Consider the following 12,983-nt stretch of genomic DNA (forward strand, 5'->3'; position numbering starts at 1 on the left):
TTTCTTGGCCACGGCAGCCCCACTGTCATACGCTATATGCCAAGCAATGGAAATGCCAACAGCATCCGCGAGAAAGATGGAAAAGTGTTGAGTTTAAAAGAAAGTTTTCTGACCCATTTCCAGGGAAGGCACACCAAATTTGAAACCCTAAATGCAATTTTCTATAGGAGCATTCTTTCTAGTGATGAACTGGTGAAATATTCTAGAACTAGATAGTCATACACACACACACACACGTATTTATGTATTCTATAGAATTTTCATTGAGTCAGCCTAGAGGTTGAACCAAGATGGACTTACAAATAAAAACCTGTATATAGTTGGGCACACAGACTCCCATGTCCTAGGCTGCCTTCTTGCCCTAATATTTGCTCTACATGCTTTTTACTTTGATGTAGCCCCACTCATCTGCTTTTTTTTTTTTTTGCCTCTGATATTCCTTTTATATCAAATAAATCACAGCCAAGCAAACGTCATAATGTTTCCCCCTAAGTTTTCCCCTATGAGATCTAGGGTTGAGACTTCTGCTTGTTTCTTTTATCCATTTTGGGATTTTATGTGCCTACATATCTGCATGATGTAAGATAAGGACCAAGTGTCATTTTGCATGTGGCTATCCAACACCATTTTTTATAGACACTGTCCTTTCCCCATTGTGTATGAAACAAAACCTTAGAAACAAAAATTCTTTTTATAAGTCTGCAAATGCCATAATTGTGTTCCAGTTTATAGCATCGTGCTATAAGTTAGTTATACAGTAAATATTTTTAATGCAAAATAAAATATATACTTTATTGGAGAATATCAGTAGCACAGATGATTCAAGAAGAAAAAAAGTTTTCTAAATATATTTTGCCAGAAAAAATATTGTCTTAAATTCCATCTTCCTCTTCCAAAAGATTCCCTTAGCCAAAATCATGAAAGAATGGCATCATACATGGTATTGGGGAAAAGATTTCAAATCTATGATAAACTAAAAGTAAATAATTCAAATATTTGAGAGTTGTCTGCAGAGAGAGCCATTCATTTTAGCGTCTGAAATTCAGCTGTGCCCCTCCCAGTGGAGACCCTTGCGATGCAACGTACAAAACCAAAGCCAGTCTCGTTAACAGTCCAGGATCTATAATGAAGGTCAGTGCTCCAAGGGTGGATTGGCTTAGGTCATGAAATCTAACCTCAGTAAATAGTGATCAATAAGGATGAAAGAAATACGACGTCACAACGAGAAAAAGAACAAACGGAGGGATGGCTTATTCTACAAAACACCAGAGGAACAGAGCAACATGGCAAAACAGCTCTTGTCTGAGCCACCTACGTAATTTTGATTTTTTTTTAAATTAGCATCTTTCATCTCTATCATGTTTTAAAATATTGATCGAGGTTATTACAAACATCCCAGAGCTGATGACCCAGAGATGCTTTATTACCATGAAGTCTCGTTTCTAAGGAAAATATGCACATAATCTATATACTTACTGGAGACGTTGATACTTGGGTTACTCTTAGCTGGCTTTCCAAATCTTGTACTTTGTTTTTAAGTTCCATATTTTCGGCTTCTAAGTCTTGAATCTAAAAAGCAATGATTATTGAATAATCTTCAGAAATTTATTCTTGGGAAATATTGGCTATTATATCGGCTACATTAATGAATAGGATTTTATATTATTTGAAATTTTAATGTACTCTTATGCACAGGGGAGAACATTATTTGATAATGGCTGGGACATATCAGGAGATTCTAGATCACGGGAATTTTATTAAATTTAAAATGTTCTTACATGTGTGTAAATCCCATGTTTCTAATACCTCATCTGTGTGTTTTCTCGTTGCACTGTGCAGTCTGTTACCCATAATCCTGGAGTATAACCGCAAGACAGTGAAACTTGCTTATGATGACTTTGAAGACAGTGGAGAAAGGGTGTAATTTAATTACAAAGGAATCTGATCTGCATGGGAAACCACTTACCCAGCATCTGCTGCTTCTGCTGCTCTGATCCCCATGAGAAGCATCAGGAAGTGAAGCAAAGTCACATGAGAACACTAAGTTCTTGTGGGAATTCAATATAAAATGGTTAAAAACTGTGCAGGGGATCAGGAATGAAAAATTATAGGAACACAGTAAAGCAGTTCCAATCGGTGTGGGGGGGAATTTAATGGCAGGCCTTCTTAATTTGTTTGATGATATGCAAGTTTCCCTGTACTTACATGACATAAACGTTAGACTTAGAGTTTAGTTTACTCACTCTTTTCTGTAATCCCGCAATCTGTTTTCTTGTTTCAACATCTTTTCCTCCAGATTCTAGAAATTTCCTGTATGCCAGGTCAAATGCTTGGCCAATTGTTAAAGTTATTTCTTCAGCCTTTGTAAAAATCAAAGATTTCATATGTCAGACTGTTCTTTGAATCAAGGAAAACATTCACATGAGGTACTTCAAAGGGGCAACGGCTGTAGGTAGAAATGTGGTAAATGAATCAGGTCGTCTGTGTTCACGTAATTCAAGGTCTATTCATGCACAAAACTAGAAAAAAAAATTCTAATTAAATGAGTAGCTGTTGAAGTTGGAAGGGAGAGTTCTATCCACCTTCTCATCTTTTGTCTTAGTATTTTTTTCCTAGTTTGTTTTCCTTCTTTCCTGAATATTTTTTTGGTGCCTATTAAGTGAAAACACAGTGCCAACTGCAGTTTCTCTTGTTGCTTTGCTACTTATTTCCTCTTCCTAATGAGGAGGGTTGGCTAACCCTGGCAGGTAACTCGAATGAGGCTGACGGGGTGGTGTTGTGGAAAACCTGAGGTGTGCCCTCTCGAAGTGGAATACTCAGTTCCAGTTAGTTGTTGGCTTGTGGAAATGAACAATTCCAACCCACAGTTGTCAGATTGTAAATATGTGAGATGAGGTCAGAAACCTGAATTTTTATATGAAAGTTCCCCATTGTAAATGATAGTAAACCCTATAATATAAAACACAGCGCCTGCTGAACGGAATACAACTGTCCTCTGAATTTGGCCTCATAAACAACTGACGGTTTGGTCGGTTAATCAGAAACCGTCATCAATGCCCCAAGTCCACCAGTTCATTCCTTCCTCATTCATATCTTGACTGGAATCAGTGTCTTGCACGATGTAAACACTAAATAAAAACCTATTTACCTTATTGATATTTAAAAAGATTAGTAAAGGCATCAATTGACTTCATGCATCATGAATATATATTTAATTATAAGATTTCCAGATTTCCAAAAACTGGTGGTAATAATCAATCTTGAATAGACCATGCTTTAATTTACTGTGAATCCTAAAACTTTGTGATATGCTATGAATAATCTAAATTGAAAATAGACTTCATTCATTTGGGGAATATAAATAATAGTGAAAGGGAATAGAAGGGAAGGGAGAAGAAATGGGTAGGAAGTATCAGAAAGGGAGACAGAACATAAAGACTCCTAACTCTGGGAAACGAACTAGGGATGGTGGAAGGGGTAGGGGTTGGGGTGACTGGGTGACGGGCACTGAGGGGGGCACTTGACGGGATGAGCACTGGGTGTTATTCTGTATGTTGGCAAAATTGAACACCAATAAAAAATAAATTTATTATTAAAAAAACAAAAAATAAAAAATAAAAAAATAAAAAATTAAAAATAAAAAAATGAAAATAGACTTTATTAATAACACCGATTTTTTTCTTAATGTTTCAAGTTTTTATTTAAATTCTACTTAGTTCACATATAGTGAAATATTGGTTTTGGGAGTGGAACCTAGTGATTCACCACTATAACAGCCACGGCTCATCCCAACAAGTGTCCTTAATGCCCGTCACTCATTTAGCGCACTCCCCCACCCATCTCCCTGCCAGTGACCGTCCATTTGTTTTCTACAGTTAAGAGTCTCTTTTATGAATAACATGGATTTAATTAAGACATTGTCATTTATATAGTTCACTACTTGTTTAAGAAAGGCTTGTAGTCATAAAAAAATTATAGTCTAACCCAGTTAACTGAACGATACAAAATATATGCCTAAGATTATACATGAGAACTATCTGTCTTGCAAACAAGTAGAAGGGGGGAAAAAAAAGAAGCTACATTAAGGAATATTAAAGAGATGAAAATGCCAGATACTAAACTATGTGTGCTCAGTGGTTCAAACTAACGAAAAAGTGTACACATAAAAAAATTAGTTGCATTGAATGTTGGGATCACATATAATATCAGAACATGGTAAATGTGATTATAATAGGTTATGGACTATCAGTTTTTTTTTTTAATATCTCTAACTTCAAAACTTTAGGTAATGTATTGGTATTTGTTTTATGATAATAAGACATATGTGTAAACTATGTTTGTTTTGCTGCCTTCTTAATTATGGGTTCAATGTCTTCTTACTAAGATAGTAACATGTCACCCTCAACTACTCCAGGTGTACATTACAGAGAATCATTTCAGTGGTAGCAAGGCTGATTTATCATTAATAGATTTGACTTCATTATTTGTTCACAATAACTTTTAAAAATCACATTCTCTTTTTATAATAAGCCATATCTTTTGTAATAAGATATCTTTTTTATTAAAATGGCATTTAGCGGGCAGCCCGGGTGGCCCAGTGGTTTAGCGCCACCTTCGGCCCAGGGCGTGATGCTGGAGACCTGGGATCGAGTCCCGTGACAGGCTCCCTCTGCCTGTGTCTCTGCCTCCTTCTCTCTCTCTCTCTATCATGAAAAAATGAATAAAATCTTTTAAAAAAATGGCATTTAGCTCCCTAGAAAATATTTTGCATATATCAACTCACTTGATTCTCATAATGAATCTATGAAGTGGGGATTATTATTATCCCCACAATATATACACAACCTCAGTTCCGTGAGGTCTCAGTTTGAGAGTGGAGAAACTGGATTCAAATCTCAAATATTTCACTCTACAAACCCTGATTTTTTTTTTATAAATAATAAAACATCGAGATCATCTCTGCACAATCAGTTGTGTTTTTGATAAACGTACGTACCTATGTAACCACTGTATCATTAAAGGTATGGAGTATTTCTATCTACCACCCCAGAAAGCTCTCTCCTACCCACTTCTAGTCAATGATGGTTCTTATGCATAACCATTGCTAGACTTCCCTCGCCATAAATCAGTTTTTGCTGTCCTTGTATCCATAAAAATGAGCCATATAATACACATTCTTTTCTGTCTGGCTTCTTGCGGAGTTTCTCAGACATTGTGTGTATCGTTTGCTTTATTGATGACTCGTGCTCCGTCCAATGAATATACCATATTGATTTATCTACTTGGCCTGTAAGGAACACTTGCATTGTTTGACTCTTAGTTATAAATAAAACTGCTACAAACACTCTTCTAAAATCTTTTCGTGGACATCTGTTTTCAAAAATCTGGATAAATATCTAAAATGGAAATGCTAAATCATGGAACGGCTCTGTTTTAACATTACAGGAAATTGCCAAACTGTTTTTGCAAAGTGACTGCACCATTTGACGTTCCCACCAGCAGAAAAAGAGCTCTAGTTGCTCCTCGTTCTGACCAGTATCATATGCCGACAGTCTTCCTAGTTGGTCACCTTACTGGGTGAAGTGGTGCTATCTCAATGTGCTTTTAACTTGAATTTCCCTGTTGAATAATTACATTAGCCCAGGTCCATGAATCACTAAGCGAAGAATATTAATTTTCCCTCCTTGATCATTTAATGAAATGTAAAGAGCAAGAACATTTTTTAAAAAATTCTAAAACATTTAATTCAAAAAATTATTACAAGGCAAACATGAAATATAGCAAGAATATATAACAACTACCTTACAAAAAATAAAGTTTGTGAAAAGACTGGATGCAAAAATTCCTTCTACGGATAAATGTATGATTTTGATGACACGTGAACCTTTTTTTTTTTTTTACAATTTGTTAACGAGTAAGAGAGAGGTTTTAAGCTTTGCCTTATGTACATCTCACATAATTAAAAATATACAGGTGGGGGGGGGGAGGCCTATTGGGGCTACTAGTTAAAGTTTATCAAGTGTAGGCGCACCTGAGGGTGCAGTCAGGTGAGCAGCTGACGCTTGACTCTTGGTTTTGGCTCAGATCATGATCTCAGGGTCATGACCTCAACCTCTGCATCAGGCTCCATACTCAGCACAGAGTCGGCTTCAGAATCTCTTCCCCTCCCTCTGCCCCTCTCCACTTGTGCTCACTCTCTCTTTTTCTCATAAATATAAATAAATAAATAAATAAATAAATAAATAAATAAATAAATAATTAATAAATAAATAAATAAATAAATAAATAAATCTTTTTAAAAAGTTATCAAGTGTGATATCCAGTGAATAAAGTATAATATATTAATATCTGGAAACAAAACCGTGAAAAATATGATGGCTAAGCAGTTGGTATTTGCCATACATGGAATCAATGAGGCCCATCACATCATAATGATTATCTACGTTCTAATTTAAACTTTTAAACTTCACGGGATGAGTACGGCGGTTGTACAGATGTTCAGTCTTAATGACACGACGTGACCCTAGTAAGGTGAGCTGCGGTTTTGTCGCATTCGAGGATAGGCCTTCACCTCAACGTCGAACAAGCTCTGAGAGCCTCGCAGAAGTCCTGAGGGCACAAGACGCCAGGAGTAAAGAGGGCGAAGGCCGCGCTGGGCGCAGGGGCTCCGGGGGTCACGGCCGCCGCAGCAAGGGGCCCTGCTGGCAGGACGGGGAGTGGGAACCCAGGGCCTCGGCCCGCAGCCCGATTCCGTCACCGCCCAGCCTTCCTGACGCCGACGGAGCCACTGACTCTGCCCAGATTTCCTTGAAGGGAGACGACAGGCTCGGATCAAAGAGGCCACGGCTTATGGCCCAGCGGTTTCCCTCCAGACTGACAGGCGGTTGTAGGACAGGACGCCGAGGGGTGGCGAGCCCCTGTCCCCCGCTCTCCCCAGTGCGAACGCACCATCTGCCTCTGGCACACGCTCGCCGGCCAACCCTGATGTGGGCGCCGTCCAGGCACAGTAGGCCCCGGCCACAGGCCCGCGGCGCCCTGCTGCTCCACGGCCTCCCCTGAGGAACCCGGTCTGCCCTCGTGGCTTTCCCGCTGTCACCCCAAGGCCACGGAGGGGAGTCACGCCGCACGTGGGCCTCTGACACGGACTCTCTTCGCTCCACGGTCAGCAGGCCGGCCACCGGGTCGTTGCAGGCACCACTGCTTCCTCCCGCCGCCCGCTGCCCCACGGTCGGGCCAGGGCCCGCAGCCGACGGGGTGTAGGTGGGGCTGCTGTGAAACAGCTGCCACGAACACCCCCGTGTGGGGTTCTGCGTGGACACGAGCTTCCATCGCCCCCGGAGAGACGCCCCAACGGGTCACACCACAGCTGCCTGTTGGTGTTCCACGCAATGGCCCAGTGCTGGGCCCGGCCTCCGGGCCCCTCATAGCCCGGCTACCCGCACGGACGCCCGCCCCCAGGACCCCCAGGAAGGCGAGCCTTCCTATCTTTTGCCCAACTTTCCAATTTGATGAATGATTTCTAGGCTATTGAGTCTTTTTTTTTTTTTGGTCTTTCTCTTTTTTTTTTTTTTATAAATTTATATTTTATTGGTGTTCAATTTGCCAACATATAGAATAACACCCAGTGCTCATCCCATCAAGTAGGCTATTGAGTCTTGAAGGGGTTTTTTTTGCCTGAAATAAATTTGCAAAGACCTTCTCTCCATTCTGGGTAGTCTTCTCGTCTCCTCCATAAGGGCCTTTCACAGAAAAAAAAGTTCATTTTTGATGAAGCTCAGTTCACTCCTCTTCCTAGGTGCGGGTCCTACCTTGGGGTCGAGCGTAGAAGGCCACCCATCCCTCCGCCCTGGATGTTCGTCCTCTTTCTCTAAACGTTTCATACTCGGGCATTTCCCATTTAAGTCCACGATGCATTTTCACATAATTTTTGTGTAAGGTGTGAGACGTAAGTCGATGCGCATTTTATTCGTGCTGAAGGTCCAATTTTACAAGCACCGTCTATCGGAAAGGGCATCTTTTGCATTTGGCGTGTGCTGCGTTGCTTTTGTGCAGCGGCTAGATTTAGGATTGACTTCTCTGTCCTCCACTCTGTTACAGTCATCTGTTTATCCATCCCGTTACCAAAAGGACAGTCTCAACTTGAAATAGGAGAAACCAGTCTCTTTTACTTTATTGGTCTTTTTCAAAACTGTTGTAACGATTCCAGTTCCTGCGTCTTTTCATATGAATTTTAGAATCTTCTTGTCTGTTATCTGCAAAAACAAGACCTCTTGCTATGGTTTTGACAGGAATTGTGCTAAACCAGCACAGTAATGTGGGAATTAATTAATTAATTAATTAATTAATGTGGGAGGGAATCGACATCTATACTACACTGAATCTTCCGATCCAGGAACACGGCATCTCCCTCCCTTTATCTACATCTGTTTTTCCTTCCTTCATCAGCAATTTGTAATTCTCAGCTTACAAGTCCTGTACACGTTTTACATCTTAGGTTACACTTACACCTATGTATTTTGGTTTTTTAAGTAATTGTGGATTTTTTGCCCGTGTGTTCATTGCCAGTATGTAGCAATACAATTGATATTTGCAGGTTTATCGTGTCTTGCCAGCTTGCTGGGCTCTTTTACTAGATTTTTTGCGGAATCCTTTGAGTTTTCTGCATAGACAATCATATCTGCAAATAATATTTCTTCTTTTACAATCTGCATGCTTTTCATTCTCTTATTTTACCTCATTGCAACGTCTAGAACTTCCAGGACTGTGTTTAATAAGAGCGATTAGAATAGAAACCCTTGGTACAAGTCATGGTCTGACCCGAAGGCAGATGCTGAACCGACTGAGTCATCCAGGTGCCCCGTATCTGTGGTTTTATTTATTTTTATTTTTTTTATTTTTTTGTATCTGTGGTTTTAAATGTTCTTTATCTAATTGAACAAGTTTCTTTATATTCCTATTTTTCTGGGATTTTCTAGCCCTGAGTGGGTGTCGATTTTTTTCAAATAATTTTTAAGCATTGACTGATACGGTCATATGTCTTTTTTTCTTCTATAGCCTGTTAATATGGTTGATGACAGGGCTGGATTTTTGAATGTTGAACAAGATTCGTATCCTTGGAGCAAATTCTACTTGGTCTTGGCGTATGATTCCTCTGCAGATATTGCAGAATTATATTTGCTAATAATTTGTTAGAAATGTTTGCATCTATATTCCTGGGGGATGTAATTTGGTCTGTACTTTGTTTTTCACTGACTTTGTCTGGTTTGGAATTAAGGAAACTCTGGTTTCATAAAATGAATTGAGGGGTGCTCTCACTTCTGTCTTTTGGAATAGGCTGTGCAGGATAATGTTAATTCTTCTTAAGCATTTTACAGATGAAACCATCTATGCATTAAGAGTTCTCTTTTAGTAAGTTTTAAATTATAAATTCAATTTCCTTTATACTTACAGTGCTATTCACATTATATATTTAATATTGGATTATTTATGTTTTCTAGGTACTTGACTTAGGAGCTTAGATCATGGATCGGGGACTTCCCGTTGCTCTAATGTGTGAATTTAGTGGTGATAAATTTCTCTCTCCGCACTGTTTTAGTTCTATCAGTTTGTTCTCTATTGTTAAGAGTCTGGTTTTTGGTTTGCTATTCTCTCTCTCTCTCTCTCTTTTTTTTACCTTAGCTCATTTAGTTTCTTAAATTCCACATATGAGTGAAATCATATGGTATTTTTCTTTCTTTCTCTGACTGACTTATTTCACTTGGCATAATACTCTGTAGCTCCATCCATGTCATTGCAAATGGCAAGATTTCACTCTTTTTGAGGCTAAGTAATATTCATATATATTCATATAACATACAGCACTTCCTCCTTATCATCAGTCAGTGGGCACTTGGGCTGTTCCCATAATTTGGCTACTGTAGGTAGTAATGCTGCTATAAACATTAGGGCACATGCACCCCTTTGAATTAGTAGTTTTGTATTCTTTGGGTAAATACCTGGTAGTGCAATTGTTGGATCATAGGGTAGCTCTATTTTCAATTTTTTAGGAAACTCCACGTTGTTTTCCACAGTGTCTGCACCAGTTTGCATTCCCACCGACAGTGCAAGAGGGTTCCCCTTGCTTTACAATCTCACCAGCACCTATTGTTTCCTGTTTTGTTGATTTTAACCATTCTGACAGGTGTGACGTGATATCTCATTATGGTTTTGATCTGTATTTCCTTCATTCATCCCAGATGAAAAGATGTTGAGCATCTCTTCATGTGTCTATTGGCTGCCTTGATGTCTTCTTTGGAAAAAATGTCTACTCGTGTTTTCTGCCCATGTTTTAATTGGATTATTCATTTTTGGGGTGTTTAGTTTTATAAATTCTTTATACATTTTGGATCCTAACCCTTTATTAGATATATCATTTGCACATGTCTTCTCCCATTCTGTAGGTTGCCTTTTAGAGTTGTTGACTGTTTCCTTTGCTGTGCAGATCTTTTTTGTTTTAATGTAGTCCCAATAGTTTGCTCATTTCCCTTGCTTCTGGAGACGTAGCTAGTAAGAAGTTGCTATGGCCACGGTCAAAGAGGTTATGCCTGTGTTCTCCTCTACGATTTTGATGTTTTTTTTTTTTTTTTTTTTACCCACATTTAGGTCTTTAATCCATTTTGAATTGATTTTTGTGTATGGTGTGAGAAAGCAGTCCAGTTTCACTCTATATTTTGCCATCCAGCTTTCCCAACACCATTTGTTGAAGAGTCTCTTTCCCATTGGATATCTTTCCTGCTTTGTCAAAGATGAACTGACCATATAATTGTCAGCTCATTTCTAGGTTTTCTCTTCTGTTCCATTGATCTATGGTCTATTGTTGTGTCAGCTCCATACTATTATGATCACTACAGCTCTGTAATATAACTTGAAAAGTCCAGAATTGTGATGCCTTCAGCTTTGCTTTTCTTTTTCAAGACTGCTTTGGCTATTCGGGGACTTTTGTGGTTCCATATAAATTTTAGGACTGTTGGAAAATTCTAGCTCTGTGAAAAATATGTTGGTATTTTCTACTTTCAATGATAATTTAGAAAAGCAAAGATTTACCCATGTTTGCTCATCCTGTTCTTTTTCCTTCCTCATGGTTCCAAGGTTCCTTCTTTTATAGTCTCCTTTCTGTTCAGAGAACTTCCTTTAGCCATTCATTTAGGGTAGGTCTGATAGAATCAAATTATCTCAGTGTTCCCTCATCTGATAATTTTTCAATTTCTCCTTAAATACTGAAGTATATATTTTTTCTGGATATAGAATTCTGGACAGTTCTTTTTTTTTTTTACCCCCGACACTCAAAACACATTGTGCTATCTCTTTCTTGCCTTCATGGTTTCTAATGAGACACTGTCTTTCAAATTGATTTTCTGCTACAGGACTTGTTTATGTCTTGCTATCCTCAAGATTTGTCTTTGTATTTAGTTTTCAGAAGTTTAACTATATGATGTATTTTGGTGTGGAACTATTTGGGTTTATCCTATTCAGAGTTTACTCAATTTCTTCAATCTATAGGTTTGTCAAAATTGGGAAGTTTGCAACTACTATTTCTTCAAGTGTATCTTCAAGGCTGTCTTCTTTTCCTTATTTTTTTTTCTATCTTTCCAGGGCTCTGATGACACATGAATGTTAAATATTTTGTTCTAGATTCAGGGACCCCTGAAGTCCTGTTTTGTTTTTATATTATTTTGTATGTGTGTCTGTGTCTCTGTGGTCTGTGTTGTGCATGTGTTTACATGTCTGTGCATGCATATGCCTATTATGTCTCTGTTGTTTAAATCGGCATTTTATAGTCTCTCCTTTTTCTAGGTCGCTGATTCTTTCCTCAGTCTTCTCCATTCTGCCACTGAGCCCAGGTACTGAGTTTTTCAGTTGGTTATTGTCATTTTTCAGTTCTAATATTCCCAGTGGGGTCTTCTTATATCTTCTGTTTCTTTGTTTAGGTTTTCTAGTTCTTTTATAAAATTTCATACTTTTTGTCTCAAGAGTGCTAGTAATTGTTTACCATTTTTATGATGGTTGTTTAAAAATCTTTGGTAATTCTAGTATCTCTCTCATCTCAGTGTCGGAATCTAGTTTTTTCTTTTTTCATTGAGTTTAACATCTTCCTGTTTCTTGATATGAGTGATTTTCAACTGAATCTTGGATATCTTAGATATTATAAGACTCTAGGAAGTATTTAAACTCTGTGTTTGGCTTACTCAGACACCATTCCAGTAGGGAAATGGGAATGGAGAGCACTACCTCATTACTACCTGGTGGGGTAGAGGTTCAACTTCCTCATTTGGCTGCTCTTAATTACTGCTCAGCAGGGCTGGGTACTCTAGCTCTCCAGGTGATCTTCATTGTCACCATGGAGGGAGGGAGACTCATTAATACAACAGGAAACTGCTTATAAAGTAGTGAATTCCAATTCTATCTATGTGTCAGCAATTTCACAGAAGTACTAAAAAAGATACAATGAATAGAGGAGACAAAGACCCCAGTAAAAGTGGACCTCTGAAACAGATCACAGTTATGGAAGTAATACAGCAGGATAGAACAAATGCTACAATGGTAATCTAAGGTCTTAATTTTAATCCCAATTCTATTACTACCTAGCTTTGCAAATTGGTAAAGCCACTCAACTTTTCTGGCCTTGGCTTTATAAAGAAGAAAGAGTTTGCCAATTGGGCCATAATTTATTTTCCTGTTTTAATCCTCCATGACTAGCTATTTAAAATGAAAATTAAATAGGATAGCATGTCAAAAGTTCTACATACATACCCAATCAATTTTATTAATATAGTCCTTATTATAATTAGAGCAAATAACACCTTGAGGTGAAAATGATATAATGAAATTTTAAGGAAATATAGCCTCTTTGAGCTCATGAGAGTCATGCACACTTATAGCTGAAGAAGTAACTTGGACCTCTTTTCAAAGCCCAGACTTCCCTCTACCTGCAGCAGAATCACTTG

At 38.4% G+C, this 12,983-nt stretch overlaps 1 protein-coding gene across 12 annotated transcripts in view; it reads right to left on the minus strand.

Annotated features, from left to right (window-relative positions):
- GULP1 (GULP PTB domain containing engulfment adaptor 1) overlaps window positions 1-12,983 on the minus strand; it is a 218,053-nt gene that overhangs the window by 23,836 nt on the left and 181,234 nt on the right. For 7 of the 12 annotated variants that reach the window (XM_077883531.1, XM_077883526.1, XM_077883523.1 and 4 more), the window contains 3 exons: window positions 2,244-2,360; window positions 1,967-1,990; window positions 1,477-1,569 (listed from right to left, as the gene is read on the minus strand). In XM_077883531.1, the coding sequence (XP_077739657.1) occupies window positions 1,477-1,569; window positions 1,967-1,990; window positions 2,244-2,360 (234 nt within the window). The remainder of the gene's footprint in view (window positions 1-1,476; window positions 1,570-1,966; window positions 1,991-2,243; window positions 2,361-12,983) is intronic. The other 5 variants (XM_077883528.1, XM_077883525.1, XM_077883533.1 and 2 more) reach the window with 1 other exon arrangement.

Source organism: Canis aureus, chromosome 34 (assembly GCF_053574225.1).
Source record: "Canis aureus isolate CA01 chromosome 34, VMU_Caureus_v.1.0, whole genome shotgun sequence".
Lineage (NCBI taxonomy): Eukaryota > Metazoa > Chordata > Mammalia > Carnivora > Canidae > Canis > Canis aureus.